This window comes from Moschus berezovskii, chromosome 11 (genome assembly GCF_049115385.1).
Source record: "Moschus berezovskii isolate FMDL1 chromosome 11, NW_MosBer_1.0, whole genome shotgun sequence".
Lineage (NCBI taxonomy): Eukaryota > Metazoa > Chordata > Mammalia > Artiodactyla > Moschidae > Moschus > Moschus berezovskii.
The window spans coordinates 12,982,977-13,003,732 of record NC_142470.1 but is presented as its reverse complement, the minus strand read 5'-3'; the positions used below and the strand labels follow the sequence as shown (position 1 = coordinate 13,003,732).

At 42.0% G+C, this 20,756-nt stretch overlaps 1 protein-coding gene across 1 annotated transcript; it reads left to right on the top strand.

Annotated features, from left to right (window-relative positions):
• The first annotated feature begins 12,831 nt into the window (after window positions 1–12,831).
• On the top strand, window positions 12,832–13,773 carry LOC129539451 (olfactory receptor 1L4-like). The gene has a single exon (XM_088841767.1). It carries the CDS (start codon window positions 12,832–12,834, stop codon window positions 13,771–13,773), a length of 942 nt encoding a protein of 313 aa, XP_088697893.1.
• Window positions 13,774–20,756: the final 6,983 nt, after the last annotated feature.

Genomic DNA, 20,756 nt, shown 5'->3' with positions numbered 1-20,756 from the left:
AGTGGGAGACTTTCATACCCCACTCACACCTATGGATAGATCAACTAAACAGAAAATTAACAAGGAAACACAAACTTTAAATGCTACAATAGACCAGTTAGACCTAATAGATCTCTATAGGACAATTCACCCCAAAACACTGAATTTCACCTTTTCTCAAGTGCACACGGAACCTTTTCCAGGATAGATCACATCCTGGGCCATAAATCTAGCCTTGGTAAATTCAAAAAAATTTGAAATCATTCCAAGCATCTTTTCTGACCACAATGCACTAAGATTGGATCTCAGTTACAGGAGAAAAACTATTAAAAATGCCAACATATGGAGCCTAAACAACACGCTGCTGAATAATGAACAAATCTTAGAAGAAATCAAAAGAGAAATCAAAATATGCATAGAAATGAATGAAAATGAAAACACAACAACACAAAACCTCTGGGACACTGTAAAAGCAGTGCTAAGGGGGAAGTTCATAGCAATACAGGCACACCTCAAGAAACAAGAAAAAACTCAACTAAATAACCTAACTCTACATCTAAAGCAACTAGAAAAGGAAGAAATGAAGAACTCCAGGGTCAGTAGAAGGAAAGAAATCGGGCAGAAATTAGGGCAGAGATAAATGAAAAAGAAACAAAGAGACCATAGCAAAAATCAACAAAGCCAAAAGCTGGTTCTTTGAGAAGGTAAATAAAATTGACAAACCACTAGCCAGACTCATCAAGAAACAAAGGGAGAAGAACCAAATCAATAAAATTAGAAATGAAAATGGAGAGATCACAACTGACAACACAGAAATACAAAGGATTATTAGAGAATACTATCAGCAATTATATGGCAATAAAATGAATAACTTGGAAGAAATGGACAAATTCCTAGAAAAGTACAACTTTCCAAAACTGAACCAGGAAGAAATAGAAAATCTGAACAGACCCATCACAAGCATGGAAATAGAGGAAGTAATCGGAAAGCTTCCAGCAAACAAAAGCCCAGGTCCAGACGGCTTCACAGCCGAATTCTACCAAAAATTTAGTGAAGAGCTAACACCTATTCTACTCAAACTCTTCCAGAAAATTGCTGAGGAAGGGAAACTTCCAAACTCATTCTATGAGGCCACTATCACCCTAATCCCAAAACCTGGTAAAGATCCCACAAAAAAAGAAAACTACAGGCCAATATCACTGATGAACATAGATGCAAAACTCCTTAACAAAATTCTAGCAATCAGAATCCAACAACACAGTAAGAAGATCATACATCATGACCAAGTGGGCTTTATCCAAGGAATGCAAGGATTCTTCAATAAGCACAAATCAATCAACGTAATACACCACATTAACAAACTGAAAAATAAAAACCATATGATTATCTCAATAGATGCAGAGAAAGCCTTCGACAAAATTCAACATCCATTTATGATAAAAACCCTCCAGAATGGGGGAATAGAAGGGACATATCTCAACATAATAAAAGCTATATATGACAAACCCACAGCAAACATTATCCTCAATGGTGAAAAACTGAAAGCATTTCCCCTAAAGTCAGGAACAAGACAAGAATGCCCACTCTCACCACTACTATTCAACATAGTTCTGGAAGTTTTGGCCACAGCGATCAGAGCAGAAAAAGACATAAAAGGAATACAAACTGGAAAAGAAGAAGCAAAATTTTCACTGTTCGCTGATGACATGATCCTCTACACAGAAAACCCTAGAGACTCTACCAGAAAACTAGTAGAGCTAATCAATGATTACAGTTATGTTGCAGGATATAAAATCAACACACAGAAATCCCTTGCATTCCTATACACTAATAATGAGAAAATAGAGAAATTAAGGAAACTATTCCATTCACTGTTGCAACGAAAAGAATTAAATACATAGGAATATATCTACCTAAGGAAACAAGAGACTTGTACATAGAAAACTATAAAAAACTACTGAAAGTAATCAAAGAGGACACTAATAGATGGAGAAATATACCATGTTCATGGATTGGAAGAATAAATATTGTAAAAATGAGTATACTACCCAAAATAATTTATACATTCAATGCAATCCCTATCAAGCTACCAACGATATTTTTCACAGAACTAGAATAAATAATCTCACAATTTGTATGTAAATACAAAAAACCTTGAATAGCCAAAGCAATCTTGAGGAAGAAGAATGGAACTGGGGGAATTAACCTGCCGGACTTCAGGCTCTACTACAAAGCCACAGTCATCAAGACAGTATGGTACTGGCATAAAGACAGAAATAGAGATCAATAGAACAAAATAGAAAGCCCAGAGATAAATCCACGCACCTATGGACACCTTATCTTTGACAAAGGAGGCAAGAATATAAAATGGAGAAAAGACAGTCTCTTTAACAAGTCGTGCTGGGAAAACTGGTCAGCCACTTGTAAAAGAATGAAACTAGAACACTTCCTAACACCATACACCAAAATAAACTCAAAATGGATTAGAGAGCTAAATGTAAGACCAGATACTATAAAACTCCTAGAGGAGAACGTAGGCAAAACACTCTCTGACATAAATCACAGCACGATCCTCCATGAACCACCTCCCAGAATATTGGAAATAAAAGCAAAAATAAACAAATGGGACCTAATTAAAATCAAAAGCTGCACAGCAAAGGAAACTGTAAGCAAGGTGAAATGACAGCCTTCAGAATGGGAGAAAATAATAGCAAAGGAAACAACTGACAAAGAATTAATCTCCAAAATATACAAGCAGCTCCTGCAGCTCAATTCCAGAAAAATAAACGACCCAATCAAAAAATGGGCCAAAGAACTAAACAGACATTTCTCCAAAGAAGACATAAAGATGGCTAACAAACACATGAATAAATGCTCAACATCCCTCATAATCAGAGAAATGCAAATCAAAACCACAATGAGATACCATTTCACACCAGTCAGAATGGCTGCTATCCAAAAGTCTACATGCAATAAATGCTGGAGAGGGTGTGGAGAGAAGGGAACCCTCTTACACTGTTGGTGGGAATGCAAACTAGTACAGCCACTATGGAAAACAGTGTGGAGATTCCTCAAAAAACTGGAAATAGAACTGCCATATGATCCAGCAATCGCACTCCTGGGCGTGCACACCGAGGAAACCTGAATTGAAAGAAACACATGTACTCCAATGTTCATTGCATCACTGTTTATAATAGCCAGGACATGGAAGCAACCTAGATGTCCATCTGCACATGAATGGATAAGAAAGCTTTATTTTTCAGCCATCAAAAAGAATGCATTTGAATCGGTTCTAATGAGGTGGATGAAATTGGAGCCTATTATACAGAGTGAAGTAAGCCAGAAAGAAAAACATCAATACCGTATATTAACGCATATATATGGAATTTAGAAAGATAGTAACCTGAACCCTGTATACGAGACAGCAAAAGAGACATAGGTGTATAGAACAGTCTTTGGGACTCTGTGGGAGAGGGTGAAGGTGGGATGATTTGGGAGATTGGCATTGTTGCATGTATATTATCATATGTGAAATGAATCACCATTCCAGGTTCGACGCATGATACAGGATGCTCGGGGCTGGTGCATGGGAATGACCTGGAGGGAGGATATGGGGAAGAGGGAGATGGGAGGGGGGTTCAAGAAGGTGAACACATGTACATCCGGGGCGGATTTGTGTCAATGTATGGCAAAATCAGTATGTAAACCGTGAACTCCCAGATGTTCAAGCAGGTTTTAGAAAAGGCAGAGGCACCAGAGATCAAATTGCCAACATCCGCTGGATCATGGAGAAAGCAAGAGAGTTTCAGAAAAACATCTATTTCTGCTTCATTGACTATGCCAAAGCCTTTGACTGCGTGGATCACAATAAACTGTGGAACATTCTGAAAGAGATGGGAATCCCAGACCACCTGACCTGCCTCTTGAGAAACCTGTATGCAGGTCAGGAAGCAACAGTTAGAACCGGTCATGGAACAACAGACTGGTTCCAAATAGGAAAAGGTGTACGTCAAGGTTGTATATTGTCACCTTGCTTATTTAACTTATATGCAGAGCACATCATGAGGAACGCTGGGCTGGAAGAAGCACAAGCTGGAATCAAGATTGCTGGGAGAAATATCAATAACCTCAGATATGCAGATGACACTACCCTTATGGCAGAAAGTGAAGAGGAACTCAAAAGCCTCTTGATGAAAGTGAAAGAGGAGAGTGAAAAGGTTGGCTTGAAGCTCAACATTCAGAAAACAAAGATCATGGCATCTGGTCCCATCACTTCATGGGAAATAGATGGAAAAACAGTGGAAACAGTGTCAGACTTTGTTTTCTTGGGCTCCAAAATCACTGCAGATGCTGATTGCAGCCATGAAATTAAAAGACGCTTGCTCCTTGGAAGGAAAGTTATGACCAACCTTGATAGTATATTAAAAAGCAGAGACATTACTTTGCCGACCAAGGTCCGTCTAGTCAAGGCAATGGTTTTTCCTGTGGTCATGTATGGATGTGAGAGTTGGACTGTGAAGAAAGCTGATCGCCGAAGAATTGATGCTTTTGAACTGTGGTGTTGGAGAAGACTCTTGAGAGTCCCTTATACTGCAAGGAGATCCAACCAGTCCATTCTAAAGGAGATCAATCCTGGATGTTCATTGGAGGGACTGATGCTAAAGCTGAAACTCCAATACTTTGGCCACCTCATGAGACGAGTTGACTCACTGGAAAAGACTCTGATGCTGGGAAAGGTTGGGGGCAGGAGGAGAAGGGGACAACAGAGAATGAGATGGCTGGATGGCATCACCGACTCTGTGGACATGGGTTTAAGTGTACTCCGGGAGTTGGTGATGGACAGGGAGGCCTGGCGTGCTGTGATTCATGGGGTCGCGGAGAGTCGGACACGACTGAGCGACTGAACTGAACTGATGGCAAAATCAACCAATATATTAATGTAAAGTAATTTTTCTCCAATTAAAAAAAAAAAGAAATAGACAACAAAATCCTAAAATTCATTTGGAACTATAAAGGACTCAAAATGTCAAAAACAATCTTGAGAATAAAAAACAAAGCTAGAGGCCTCACTTCATGATTTCAAAATATATTACAAAGCCACAGGAATCAAAACAGTATAGTATTGGCATAAAGACCAAAGGAACAGAAAAGAGAACCCAGAAATAAAACAAAGTGTATACCATCAACTAATTTTCAACAGACTCATCAAGAATATAGAATAAAGAGAGGAGAGTCTCTTCAATAAACAGAGTTGTTCTAGTCTTGTTGAAAATGACATTGGTATCTGTATATTGCTTTGGGTAGTATGGAAATTTTAACAAGATGAGTCCATGAGTACCATAGATCTTCACATTTGTGTCATCTTTAATTCCTTTCATGAATGCTTTTCAAGTACAGGTCTTTCATCTTCTTGGTTAAATTTATTCCTAGGTATTTTATTCTTTTTGATACAATTAAAGTAGGATTATTTTCTTAATATCTAACAGTTTGTTGTTAGTGTACAGAGAAGAAACAGATTTCTGCATATTGATTTTGTATTTAAGATAAACTCAGTTTGGTTTTAGTACTTCTGTGGTTTTATTAATTTTGTTTATATACCATATAATCTCTCTAACCTCATTATCATCTAATAAATTGTTGTTTTGAAATCTGGTATTTTTGTTGCCCCTATATGGACACCCAGTAAGAAAGAAGTACACTTTATCTTGTTTTATAATAATTTTAGTATTTTTTAATTTTTCAAAACTTCTCTGTTTCAAAATCTTATTGAAATCTCTAAATATTCTATAATTTAAGTTTTAAAATTATTTGTTAAATTTTAATATTCTATTTACATTTTTCTTATATTTTCTTATACTTAACAGTTGGCTGAAATTGGATCATTGGCTCAAAAGAGGGAGATACAAGAAAATTCACTTTCTCAACCCACACTGCACTATCTACATTTAAAAATACTAAAACAAATGAAATTGGCATATTAGAAGTTTTCTGAATCCTGAAAGGGAGAAGTCTACCCCAGAGAAATTGGGTAACCCTGTAAATAAGAAATTTAAAAATGACAAAGCTATCTCTTCTTTGACTTTATAAATATTAATGACTTACATTGTTGTGCCATATAAAGCAAATAGTATTTTGATGCCAGTTAAGTTATAACATTGTTTTAAGTCCGATTGTTTGACATTTAAAGAAAAAGGAAGTGAATATTTTAAACATGAATATGAGGAGCACTCTGGATTAAAAATTGTATTATGTATACTTCACTTCAATAAAAATGTCAAAATTGCTTTTTCTAGTCCTTCAAACTGGATATGAGAAAGCCATTAAGGCATCTTCAGGCTAACTAAGCTTCTTCCTGGGTAAGTACACACAGCAGTTGAGAAACAAATCCTGTTCCAGTTGATATGGCTGAATGCCTGCTGAATGAAAAGCCAATAAAAACAACCGCAGCTCTGTCATTCTCTGATACAGTAACTCATCAAATTAAAGATTTTGCAGCAAACATTAAGACTGAGGTTCTATCTGGACTGCAGAAGTGCACTTTTGCCTTAAAAATGGACGAAACAAATATGCTACAAGATGGATGAACCTTGAAGACTCAAGTGAAATAAGCCAGATACAAAAGGGCAAATACTCTATTATTCCACTTAAGAGATACTTCTGTTCTGTTCTGTCGCTCATTCGTGTCCGACTCTATGCGACCCCATGGACTGTAGCCTACCAGGCTTCTCCGTCCATGGGATTCTCCAGGCAAGAATACTGGAGTGGGTTACCGTTTCCTTCTCCAGGGGATCTTCCCGACCCAGGGATCGAACCCGGGTCTCCCGCATTGGAGGCAGATGCTTTAACCTCTGAGCCACCAGAGTCATCAAATTCATAGACAAATAGTAGAATAATAGTTTCCAGGGGCTGGAGACAGGGAGCAATGGAGAGTTCTTGCTCAATGGGTACAGAGTTTCCGTTTAGAATAAAAAAGCTCTGGAGATGATGGTGATGATAGTTGCATCACAGTTTGAATGTACTTACTGCCACTTAATGCATTTTTAAATGGTTACAATAGTAAATTTTATGTAATGTATAGTTTTTTAAGTGTTTGTTTTAATGGACAGATTGATAAGTGTGGTTATATTAGCACCGACTAATCTGCAAAGAACTTTTATATGAAGACCTGAACTCTTCTCTTCATACATTGTCCTCCACATCTTGGGAGAAACCCCAGGCTTTCTCTATGCGTTTTCCTGTCTCCTTAAAAATCACTAGAACAATAAGCAACTAATTATCTGGAACACTAAGAAAAATACTGCCATGGTAGCCTGAGTTTCCTTGGTTTCCACTGAGAGGTCCCTACTTCTCTCCAAGCACAGTGTTTAATGAGCTCCCTGGGGTTGATAACTGGGGCGGCTGCCTGGCCTCTTGGGTTGAAGTCACATGCAGGACAGTCAAGTACTCCCAGGTCCCCATCCTATCCCTTAACATTTGAGGAACCTCAAGGAGTCAGGTGGTGGATAGTTGGGGATGGAAGAAAGCTTCATGATTCCAGTGCCAGGGGCTACACAGAGGAGTCACCTCTCAGGAAGGAGAAGAGTAGCCACTTCAGGAATTCATAACTTCATCTCTAGGCTGAGGCAACCATCACTGGCACTCAGTATTGCTGGTCTTGACACCTCTCTCCAGAATCTGGGGCTTTTTCCTTTTATTAGCCTGATATGAACATTCCTTCTATGCCTCAAGCCCTCCAATCCATCTCTAGACATCATGGTCAAGATGGCTGAGGAGAAGCTACTGAGACTCCCCCCCACCAAAGACCACCCTGGGGGTCACCATCACTTACCTGAGTAAGTAGCTTGTATCTTCAACCATATTCAACCTAGAATATGTCTACCTTGGAGGGTCAGAAACATTAAAGCCCTGCTATCTGATACATTCATTTTTACAGAGAAGGAAAACAAGTTGCCCAATTACGTGCAGCAAGTTAATGCCATAGCTGGGCTACAAGACAGGTCATCTGCTCCTCATCAACCTGCATCCCTTATTTCTTTGTCTGAGAACCTCAAAGTCCTCCACACACCTCTGTCTCCCTTCTCCATTCACAAAAAGGAGGAGGACTGGCTATGAAGAGTGAAACTCCAAGCAAAGGGATCAACCCTTTCAGGGGAAGAGTGTAGCTGCGCTGAAGGTGATGGGCCAAAGTTCAGCTTCCATCATTCCAGCCTGCCTTCAAAATGTCCCCAAAGCCAGTCTTGTATCAAAGAAAAGTCTACCTCAATGGCTTTACCGCAGCCTCAGAGCAGCACAGGGATACCACCTCAAGAGCTTCCTGAGTGAAATCTGAAACCAGCCCTGCCCCCACCCCCACCCATACACAGAGGGCAGGGGGAGAAGAAAGAAGCAGATGGATGGGTAGGTGGCAGTTTTAGTAAGCCAGGGAACTTACAAGTTTTTCTTGCATGGCCTTAAGAGGAGGAGATCTCCACACCTGCCTGCCAGAATCTTAACAGTTTATACAGAGGCCTTAACTGGTTAAGTCCGTGTATCAACAGATGATCCCAACACATCTTGGTCTCTAAGGCTGCCTCCTTGGAACAACTCCTATTGTGGGAACAGTAGGCAGAGTGTAATTGCCAAGGAAAGGTTGGGGGAGGAGCCTTTGATTACCCAAGTTCAGCTCCAAGAGAAAAGCAGCAGTCACATCCTCCCAATGACCTGTCCCAACCCGTGGACTATCACACTAGTCCTGCAGCTCCCTGATGGTACATCTCTAAATGACCAACTTTGTTCTTGAGGCTTCAACTGTTGTTCAGTCACTAAGCCATGTCTGACTCTTTGCGACCCCATGGACTATAGCAGGCCAGGCTTCCCTGTCCTTCACCATCTCCCAGAGTTTGCTCAAGCTCATGTCCATTGATTTGATGATGCCATCCAACCATCTCACCCTCTGTCGTCCCCTTCTCCTCCTGCCTTCAGCCTTTCCCAGCATCGGGGTCTTTTCCAGTGAGTCGGTTCTTCACATCAGGTGGCCAAAGTATTGGAGCTTCAACTTCAGCATCAATCCTAGCATCAATTTGCTGAGGCTTCAATTGGCTGTCTGCAAATTGATCATGTAGAGTAGAATTTGATTTTGAAACTTTTCTTTAGCACTGAAAGCTTGTCTTCAAAATTATCTATACTTTGTAAAAGAATCTGTAAAACAATGAAGGCAGAATTTTTCTAGGTAAAGAGGAAGAATCCTCAGACCCCTGGGTCTGTCTGTTCACACTAAGCCTCACCAGTGACCTGTCTGTCACATGAGAGTGTCAACCATGGGGTAAAGGAAGAACAGAATGAGATGTGGAGGGAGGATTTGGAGCTGTGTCCTGGGGAGGGCCAGAGGAGGCAAGAGACAGATGACATGGAAAAGGGAAGCTGTCCTCTTCTCCATCTCTCCCATTGTCTCAGCTCCGAAACAGCCTGCCTTGGTATCAAGGAGGATGTGTAGAAATAATGATAGAGCTGGGGAACTGATACTCTGTTACACCACATCAGACAGCTTTTGAATAAGTGAAAAATATTGCATGAAGAAAGGTCATCTGGCTTTGCTGAGTTATCTGAAACCACACTCAGTGACCATCTGATCCTGGGCTAGCTGTCAGTACCAGGCCCCTTAATTTATCTGTCACTGCCGCAGGAAAGACCCTACAAAGCAGAAAGCCCACTAGAATCTCTGTTCCTTCCCCTTCTCTGACCAGGAAATTCTCATACATCCCATTCTGCAGCTCTCTGTGCTTTGATCTTGCTCCCCTTTCAGTGGTCATCTCAGTATTTTACACACAATCACACTCTTTCTCACTTTCTTTTACCTTAACCAGCTTAACCAGTCATTATATATCAAGTGTGAGAACTACTGGGCTTCCCTGGTGCTTCAGTGGTGAAGAATTCACTTGCCAATGCAGGAGAAGCAGGTTCAATCCATGGGTCAGAAAGATCCCCTGGAGAAGGAAATGGAAGCCTACTCCAATATTCTTGCCTGGAAAATCCTATGGACAGAGGAACCTGGTGGGCTACAGTCCATGGGGTCACAAAAACAGTCAGACATGACTTAGCGACTGAACAACTTGAGAATTATGATTTTTCATTGTTTTTTATATTGCTTCTATCATTATATATTATTTATATAATTAGTACAAATTTTATAGCACACGCTCTTTAACAAAGCACTCTTCACTCCTTTTCAAAGACATGTTCACCCATTTGATGCCCACAACATTCTGATGGAAATAGGCATTGTACTTCCATATTTTCATGAGAAAAATAAACTAGGCACAAAGACTTTTCAGGGTAAGCAACTGGTAAATAACTAAACCAGGAGTAGAACCCAAATCCTGTACTATTTCCACTAATTCTCCTGATCCAACGAATCTGATTCAGATCCCTATGCAACATGTCCCAGTCATTCAAGTGGCTGTCAAAGTTGCTTTTTCTAATTTTGTGTGCACTCAGTCATAAGTTGTGTCGGAGTCTTTTGGGACCCCATGGACTGTAGCCAACCAGGCTCCAATATCCATGGGATCTCCCAGGCAAGAATACTGGAGTGAGTTGCCTTTTCCTTCTCCAGAGGATCTTCCCAACCCAGGGATCAAACCCGTGTCTCTTACGTCTCCTGCATTGGCAGGCAGAGTCTTTATCACTGAGCCACCCAGGAAACCCATTCTGAGTTTACTCTGCAAATAAAGTCTGCAAGTACTTCATAGGGAGAGAATTAGTATAGTTTAATGGCTAAGAACAGGACCCTGAAACAAAACTGCTCTGGGTTAGAATTATAACCACTTACTCATTGTATAATCTTGGGCATGTTATTGAACGTCTCTTAATGGTTATGTAATTGCTTCTTCATCTGTATAGTGTGGGAGTTCTTAGGTGGATTAAATCATCACACAGTGCCTAGCACATGGTAAATACTTTGTGCTCAGTATTATTTTTCTTTTAAAATCTGTTTACTGTTATTTTCTTTTTTAATGAAGCATAATTGCTTTATAGGATTTTGTTGTTTTCTGTCAAACCTCAACATGAATCAACCACAGGTATACACAAATCCCCTCCCTTTTGAACTTCCCTCCCATCTCCCTCCCCATCTCACCCCTCTAGGTTGATACAGAGCCCTGTTTGAGTTTCCTGAGCCATACAGCAAATTCCCGTTGGCTATCCATTTTACGTACGGTAATGTAAGTTTCCACGTCACTCTCTTCACACATCGCACCCTCTCGTCCCCTCTCCCCAGGTCCATAGTCTATTCTCTGTGTCTGTTTCTCCACTGCTGCCCTGTAAATAAGTTCTTCAGAACCATTCTTCTAGTTCCATATATGTGTGTTAGAATATACTTATCTTTTTCTTTCCGACTTACTTCACTCTGTATAATAGGTTCTAGGTTCATTCACCTCATGAGGACTGACTCAAAGGCATTCCTTTTTGTGGCTGAGTAATATTCCATTGTGTAGATGTGCCACAGCTTCTTTATCCATTCATCTGTTGATGGACATCCAGGTTGCTTCCATGTTCCAGCTATTGTAAGTAGTGCTGCAATGAACAATGGGAGACATGTGTCTTTTTCAATTTTGGTTTCCTCACGGTATCAGCCTAGGAGTGGGATTGCTGGGTCATATGGTGGTTTTATTCCTAGTTTTTTAAGGAATCTCCACCCCATCTTCCATAGTGGCTATATCAATTTACATTCCCACCAACAGTGTAAGAGCATTCCCTTCTCTCCACACCCTCTCTAGCATTTATTGTTTGTAGACTTTTTGATGATGGCCATTCTGACTGGTGTGAGGTGATATCTCATTGTGGTTTTGATTTTCATTTCTGCAATAATGAGCGATGTTGAGCATCTTTTCACGTGTTTATTAGCCATCTGTATGTCTTCTTTGGAGATGTCTGTTTAGGTCTTTTTCCCACTTTTTCATTGGGTTGTTTGTTTTTCTAGCATTGAGTTATATGAGCTGCTTGTATATTTTGGAAATTAATCCTTTGTCAGTTGTTTCATTTGCTATTATTTTCTCCCATCCTGAGGGTTGTCTTTTCACCTTGCTTATAGTTTCCTGCTTTGTTCTCTGGCTCCTCTGTGCCAGTTTTCAGATTAGAATCAGCTCCTGAAGCCCAGAACCTTGCTATCCAGTCCTCTCACTGTTATCTGCCAGCCTACTTACTCCATTTATATAGTTCTTATGCTCAGATGACAATTTATGACTCAACTCTGATCTACTGTCAATACACTCACCTGTTACTTCTATGATGACTTCCTAATTACCACCCACCTGAAGGAAATAAAAAGTTTAACCCAACCAAACAGGTGCTCTCCCCTGATGCCAGAAAGCAGTCTTCCTCTATGCCACAAAACTCCAGAAACTGGTTCTGTCCCCACGACATAAAGTTTCATCTCCTGGAGGGTTGTAGACTTTCCAATTTCATCCCAATCATAAAGAGATTGTTACTCAAACCCCAAAATGCATTTCACAAACTTTTCCCAAAGACAGTGGAGCTAGGAAAACAATCTGTAGGATATATGTTTTCTCATGGAGAAGTTAAAGTATGCTGATATTTGTTTTGAGGAAATGAAAAAGGATTCTTGTCCAAAACAGAATAGCCTGAGGAGGTAAATGTCATACTTTCTGTCTTTATGGATTAAGGTAATGAAAGTTCAGGAGGTGACTTTGTGCCGTGTGTCAGTCAGTGACAGAGCCAGGATGGAAAGCCAGACATGTGTGACACTAAAATCCATATGCCTGTCAACTATACCAACCATGCATCGGAATTTAGAACTGGAGATTCCAAACCAGGACTCATGCCTAGCATTCCTATAAATTTTCAACTTGGGGGACAGCAATGACAAGAGGAAACCAGAGTCACATCACTGAATTCTTCCTTCTGGGACTGACCAGTGACCCCAAACAGCAGGTGTGGCTCTTTGCCAGCTTTCTGATAATGTACCTGGTCAATGTGGGTGGCAACTCAGTCATCATTGCAGCCATCCGAGGGGATGTCCGCCTCCATACCCCCATGTACTTCTTCCTCTCCAACCTATCTTTTGTGGACATCTGCTTTACAAACGTCATTGTGCCAAGGATGCTGGCAAACATGCAGAGCAAGAGCAAGAAGGTCCCCTTCACCCAGTGCCTGACCCAGATGTATTTCTTTGTGGCCTGTGCAATCACTGACAGCTTCCTCCTGGCTGCCATGGCCTTGGACCGCTACGTGGCCATCTGCCACCCACTACATTACACCACCATCATGAACCCCAGACGCTGTCTCCAGCTCGTGACAGCATCCTGGCTGGTGTCCCACCTCCATTCCCTCACCCACACCATCCTTATGGCCCACCTCTCCTTCTGTGGGCCCAATGTCATCCACCACTTCTTCTGTGATGTCCAGCCTCTGCTGACGCTCTCCTGCTCTGACACCTCTGTCAATGAGCTCTTGGCCTTCACAGAGGGCTCCTTTGTGATCATGAGTCCCTTCATCTTCATTACTGTCTCTTATGTCTATATCACCCGTGCTGTTCTAAGAGTCCCTTCTGGGAGAGGCAGGTACAAGGTCTTCTCCACCTGTGGGTCCCACCTCACGGTTGTGGCATTATACTATGGGACTGCCATCTCAGTGTATATCCGCCCCTCATCCACCTACTCAGTGACAAAGGACCGGGTGGTCACTGTCATTTACACTGTGGTAATCCCCATGCTGAATCCTTTTATCTATAGCCTTAGAAACAGGGACATGAAGCAAGCCTTGAGAAAGCTGGCTAGGAGAAAAGAACAGAATAAGCATTGAAGACAGACTGGGAAGGTAATCTGAAATTGCATAAATATCTCATCCTTCATCAAACTTCTTCCCATCTATTCATTTACTTATATTGGTACAGACATGGTTTCCTGCTTTGTCCAGTGAGTTATAAGCTATTACTTCTGTGCCTGTTGATGTTTCCACCATTCTCTGAGCACTTCCCTGCCTTCTAGCACATCAAGATATTCCAGACTCATCTTGCACTTTTTCTGCTCCAGTCCTAAAATCAGCCATTTCTCTAAAAGCCAGGTTTCCCAACATGGATGTCAGCTTCACTCTGTGAAGACTCTCATAGTAAGGCAGGGGATAAATGGACCCCAGGCTGAGCAGCTGAAATCTATCCCTTGTGGACAGATACTCCAAGATAAAGATAATGGCGGGAGCAGTTCAGTTCCGTTCAGTTGCTCAGTCGTGTTCGACTCTTTGCGACCCCACGGACTGCAGCACACCAGGCTTCCTTGTCCATCACCAACTCCTGGAGCTTACTCAAACTCATGTCCATCAAGTCAGTGATGACATCCATACAACCATCTCATCTGTCGTCCCCTTCTCCTCCTGCCTTCAATCTTTCTCAGCATCAGGGTCTTTTCCAAGGAGTCAGTTCCTCACATCAGGTGGCCAAAGTATTGGAGTTTCAGCTTCAGCATCAGTCCTTCCAATGAATATTCAGGACTGATTTCCTTTAGGATCAACTGGTTGGATCTCCTTGCAGTCCAGGGGATTCTCAAGAGTCTCAAGAGGAAGGAGGAGCTGAATCCTGCTTTGATAAGAGATAAAGAGACCACACATTTCTAATTCTTGAGGTCAAGGAGACCTTCCAAATTACACATGTGCAGAAAGGTTCTTCAGGGGTCAGAGAAGGGAGGGAACACCAGATAATAATGTTTTGTTAACACCCCAGAAACCCTTGTGCTGGAATCCATCTTGGCTAAAAGATGCACATGCACACAGAAGAGGGCCCTGAGTCAGACCAAATATGGACTCAGAGCCAGATAATGCAAGATGAATAGTCAGAGGAAACTTGAAGAACTGTCCCCATATAAGTGATTTAAACCACCCTAAAGGCACAAAACTCTCCAATCCAATCTGTGTGTCTATCCACACCCACTGTTTTCTCCTAATAAACACTTTACTTGTTTCACTACTTTCCATCTCTTTGCTGAATTCCTTCCTCAATGCAGACATAGAGCCAGGGCCCTACTCCTATCTGTTGATTCTAGTCCCTGGTGATATAGTGACTAAGATTTACCATCAAGGCCTTTCTGCTTCTCCCACTTCTTGATTATATGAAATAGGCTTCATTCAGCCTCAATGACCTTCCCTGAATTCTAAGGAGCAGGTTCAAACAGTTGCTAATCAGGGAAGGGAGGGGGATACAGGGACAAGGGAGGAATAGTCAAGAGAAACAGTAGTGCAGCCTTGAGGCAAGGTCCTGGTTCCCCATAAAGGGGTATACATAACAATATCTGAGCTCTTTTGCAGATACTGAAACCTCCACCAGGTGGGAGAAGTTAACAGTATGCTGCTAACAAGCACTTAGACCCCAGTCCAGTTGAAACCAGAAGGTTGATGACACTGAGTGTCATTTACCTCACTACCAACCAATCAGAAGAATTTCCATGAGTTGATCACCTCCTCTTTGACTTGTCAACTTAAAAAGAATCGCAACCTAAAAGCTGAGAGTTGTTTCATTCAGTGGACATTTTTAGGACTCTAAGCCTGGAAGACAGCATCTCAGGTAACCCTGAGAGCACTGCTCCAAGGAGGCAAGTGGAGGAATCAGGTTATATAGAAGTTTGCATCAAAGGGAAGGTAGTCTGATCAAAAGAATATTGCTAATTAAGGAAAACCAGATACCTCAAGTTAAGGAATGTAGCACTTTCTATGTATGGGAAGATGCAAGAGTCTCAGTTCTGTTCAGTCGCTCAGTCATGTCCGACTCTGTGTGACCCCATGAATCACAGCACGCCAGGCCTCCCTGTCCATCACCAACTCCAGGAGTTCACTCAAACTCATGTCCATCGAGTCGGTGATGCCATCCAGCCATCTCATTCTCTGTCGTCCCCTTCTCCTCCCGCCCCCAATCCCTCCCAGCATCAGAGTCTTTTCCAGTGAGTCAACTCTTCGCTTGAGGTGGCCAAACCATTGGAGTTTCAGCTTTAGCATCAGTCCTTCCAATGAACACCCAGGATTGATCTCCTTTAGAATGGACTGGTTGGATCTCCTTGCAGTCCAAGGGACTCTCAAGAGTCTTCTCCAACACCACAGTTCAAAAGCATCAGTTCTTCGGCGATCAGCTTTCTTCACAGTCCAACTCTCACATCCATACATGACCACGGGAAAAACCATAGCCTTGACTAGACAGACCTTGGTTGGCAAAGTAATGTCTCTGCTCTTTAATATGCTCTCTAGGTCGGTCATAACTTTCCTTCCAAGGAGCAAGCGTCTTTTAATTTCATGGCTTCAATCAGCATCTGCAGTGATTTTGGAGCCCAAAAAAATAAAGTCTGACACTGTTTCCACTGTTTCTCCATCTATTTCCCATGAAGTGATGGGACCAGATGCCATGATCTTCGTTTTCTGAATGTTGAGCTTCAAGCCAACTTTTTCATTCTCCTCTTTCACTTTCATCAAGAGGCTTTTGAGTTCCTCTTCACTTTCTGCCATAAGGGTAGTGTCATCTGCATATCTGAGGTTATTGATATTTCTCCCGGCAGTCTTGATTCCAGCTTGTGCTTCTTCCAGCCCAACATTCCTCATGATGTACTCTGCATATAAGTTAAACAAGCAGGGTGACAACATACAGCCTTGACATACTCCTTTTCCTATTTGGAACCAGTCTGTTGTTCCATGTCCAGTTCTAACTGCAAGAGTCTGGGCTCACTGAAATCATTCCTTTCATGTGCCTCTCAGCTATCTGGGACCAGTATCCTGTGTTTTTCACACACACACCGCCCCCAACAAGCTCCTCAGTGCTCATAGGAAGTGGCTGCAGCCTGATAACTCCCAGATAACAGGTACTATTATCCTTCCTGAGTGCTCAAGGGGCTCAGAAATTCAAGTTTGGAGGACTGAAAGTGCTGATATCTGTGACAGCCTAGTTTACTGATGTGACAGGAAATACTCTATTTCTCAGAACCATTACTATAAAACTCCTCACTACCCCTTCCAGGTTGACATATAGTCTTGAAAACCTTAGCCCACTGTGACCCCTTTTGCCTGGCAAAGCAATAAAGCTATTCTTTCCTACTTCACTCAAAATTCTGTCTCTGAGATTTAGTTCAGTGTTGAGTACAAAGGCCAGATTCTGCTTCAGAAAAGTGAAGTTGTTCAATCATGTCTGACTGTTTGTAACTCCATGGATTGTAGCCTACCAGGCTTCTCCATCCATGGGATTTTCCAGGCAAGAGTACTGGAGTGGGTTGCCATTTCCTTCTCCAGGGGATCTTCCCAACCCAGGGATCAAACCCGGGTCTCCCACATAGCTGGCAGATGCTTTACCCTCTGAGTCACCAGGGAAGCCCAAGTTTCAGTTATGTCAGCAAATAAATTATTGACATCTAATGTAGAGCATGGTGACTAAAGTTAATGATACTATCTTGTAAACTTGAAATCTGCTAAGAAGGTAAATCTTAAGTGTTCTCACCACACACACATACACACAAACACACACAGGCTCAAAAAGTAACTATATGAGATGATGAATGCTAATTAGCTTGATTGTGGTGATCACGTCACAACGTACACATATATCACAACACCAAATAGTACAACTTAAACATACAGTTTGTATTTGTCAAGTATAACTCAATAAAGCTAAAAAATGTGCATCTTAGATCAGTCTCCTAAGGCAATAGAAATAAAAGCAAGAATAAACAAATGAGACCTAATCAAGCTTAAAGCCTTCTCACAGAATGTGCTGTGTGCTAAGTCAGCTTCAGTCGTGTCTGACTCTGTGACCCTATGGACCGTAGCCCACCAGGCTCCTCTGTCCATGGAAGTCTCCAGGCAAGAATACTGGAGTGGGCTGCCACTTCCTTCTCCAGGGGATCCTCCTGACCCAGGGATCAAACCAGCATCTCTTATGTCTCCTGCTTTGGCAGGCGTATTCTTTACCACTAAGCACGACCCGGGAGGCCCTCTCACAGAAATTAAGCCCTTGTCAGTCACATCTTTGGCATTTTCTCCCAGTTGCCACAAACAAAACGAAAAGACAACCTATATACTGGGAGAAAATGCCAAAGATGTGATTGACAAGGGCTTAATTTCCAAAATATGCAAACTTTTCATACAACTCAACAATAGCAACAACAACAACAAAAAAAAAAAACTCAATAAAAAAACAGGCAGAATTCCTAACTAGACCTTTCTTCAATGAAGACATATAGATGGCCAACACATATAGACACATGAAAAGATGCTCAACATCACTAATTACTAGAGAAATGCAAATCAAAACTATAATGAGATACCACTTCACAACAGTGAGATGGAGTCATCACAGGCTTTCTCAGGTGTAGTTTCTGCATGACAAAGTAGAGAAAGTGTGGAATTTAGGAGCAAGACACCCTTGAATTTGAACTTAGCTGCAGTACTTCCAAATTATGTGATTTTGGACAAGTTATCTGGTGAGATTGAGTCTCATTTCCCTCATTTGTTAAAACAAGGGTACTGCACTTGAAGAACTGTATATAAAATGCCGCATAATTGTTCACCACGTGGTTGTTACTATGTGAACATATTCTCATTCTTGAGCTTATGTAAATCTCCAGTCAACGCTTTCTGGTACACAGGTACTAAAAAAACCACGTTATAAATAATGAACCTAAAATTCAGAGAGGCTAAACTGCCAACATCCGCTGGATTATGGAGAAAGCAAGAGAGTTCCAGAAAAACATCTATTTCTGCTTCATTGACTATGCCAAGGCCTTTGACTGTGTGGATCACAATAAACTGTGGAAAATTCTGAAAGAGATGGAAATACCAGACCACCTGACCTGCCTCTTGAGAAACCTGTATGCAGGTCAGGAAGCAACAGTTAGAACTGGACATGGAACAACAGACTGGTTCCAAATAGGAAAGGGAGTACGTCAAGGTTGTATATTGTCACCCTGCTTATTTAATTTATATGCAGAGTACATCATGAGGAACGCTGGGCTGGAAGAAGCACAAGCTGGAATCAAGATTGCCGGGAGAAATATCAATAATCTCAGATATGCAGATGACACCACCCTTATGGCAGAAAGTGAAGAGGAACTCAAAGGCCTCTTGATGAAAGTGAAAGAGGAGAGTGAAAAGGTTGGCTTGAAGCTCAACTTTCAGAAAAAGAAGATCATGTCATCTGGTCCCATCACTTCTTGGGAAATAGATGGGGAAACAGTGGAAACCGTGTCAGACTTTATTTTTTTGGGCTCCAAAATCACTGCAGATGCTGATTGCAGCCATGAAATTAAAAGAAGCTTGCTCCTTGGAAGGAAAGTTATGACCAGCCTAGATAGCATATTAAAGAGCAGGGACATTACCTTGCCAACCAAGGTCCGTCTAGTCAAGGCTATGGTTTTCCCGTGGTCATGTATGGATGTGAGAGTTGGACTGTGAGGAAGGCTGATCGCTGAAGAATTGATGCTTTTGAACTGTGGTGCTGGAGAAGACTCTTGAGAGTCCCTTGGACTGCAAGGAGATCCAACCAGTCCATTCTAGAGGAGATCAATCCTGGGTGTTCATTGGAAGGACTTATGCTAAAGCTGAAGCTCTAATACTTTGGCCACCTCATGCGACGAGTTGACTCACTGGAAAAGACTCTGATGCTGGGAGCGATTGGGGGTAGGAGGAGACGGGGAAGACAGAGAATGAGGTGGCTGGATGGCATCACCGACTCGATGGACATGAGTTTGAGTGAACTCCGGGAGTTGGTGATGGACAGGGAGGCCTGGTGTGCTGTGGTTCATGGGGTCGCTAAGAGTCGGACACGACTAAGCGACTGAACTGAACTGAAGAGTTTGCCCCAAATCACAACTAATTGGCTGACTAGAGCCCAGGAATCTGCACTCTCAAGATCCTTTCCATGGTACCACACATCATTCCTCCATCCCAGGGATGGCCCCAGATGCAAGCCTTCTCTAGTTATCTACCTCCACACCCTTCAAAATCATAATAATAAGAAGCCATTAATTATCAAAGATTCGAAGAAACTTGTCACCCCAGAATCCTAAGTTTCCATAGTCTTTACTCTTCTCCCAAGCCTTCCTTCTTAATGAGCTCCCTGGGGGTGGTAGATTGGTAGGTGGAATGAATGCGTGTCTCCTTGGGGTGAGGTTATGCAGAGGACAATCACCTCCTTTTGGGTCCCCGCTCTTACTCATCATTGGAGTAAATCTTCAGAGGCCAGTGACGGTAGCTAAGGAGGGGAGACAGCCCTGGGTTCCAGATGCCTGGGGCTACATTGATTGAAAGATTACTTCTCTAAAGGGAGAGAGAGAGGTGTCTGAGATGACAACCACTCTCACAACAACTCTCAGGGTCTAGTGAGTCCCATCAGCTCCCGCATAAAGCCTGGAAATTTTCTTTCTTCACTTGATATGGGATCTCTACCGACCTCCCTACCTCCATCTTCCTCCCCTAACCACCAAGGCCAATGAGACTGAAGAGAAAATGCCTGGACTCGTTAATGGCCACCCCAAAGATCATCATCCCTTTTCTGAGTAAGTAGCCATTATATTGAACCTCATCATTATGCCTAAATCCTACAAATTCTCATGTATTAGAAACTGAGAGATCATCTAGCAAAACACCCTCCTTTTACAAGGACATAATATGAGGCTCAGCATGGCTGAGACTACAAACCAGGTCCAATGGTCTACACACGTCTCTGTTTCTCCTTCCCCATTTATTCAATCACAAGAAGGATTTGTTCTTGGTGGGTAAGATCCCAAGGAAAGAAGCTCTGTACTTAAGATGGGATAGATGTAACT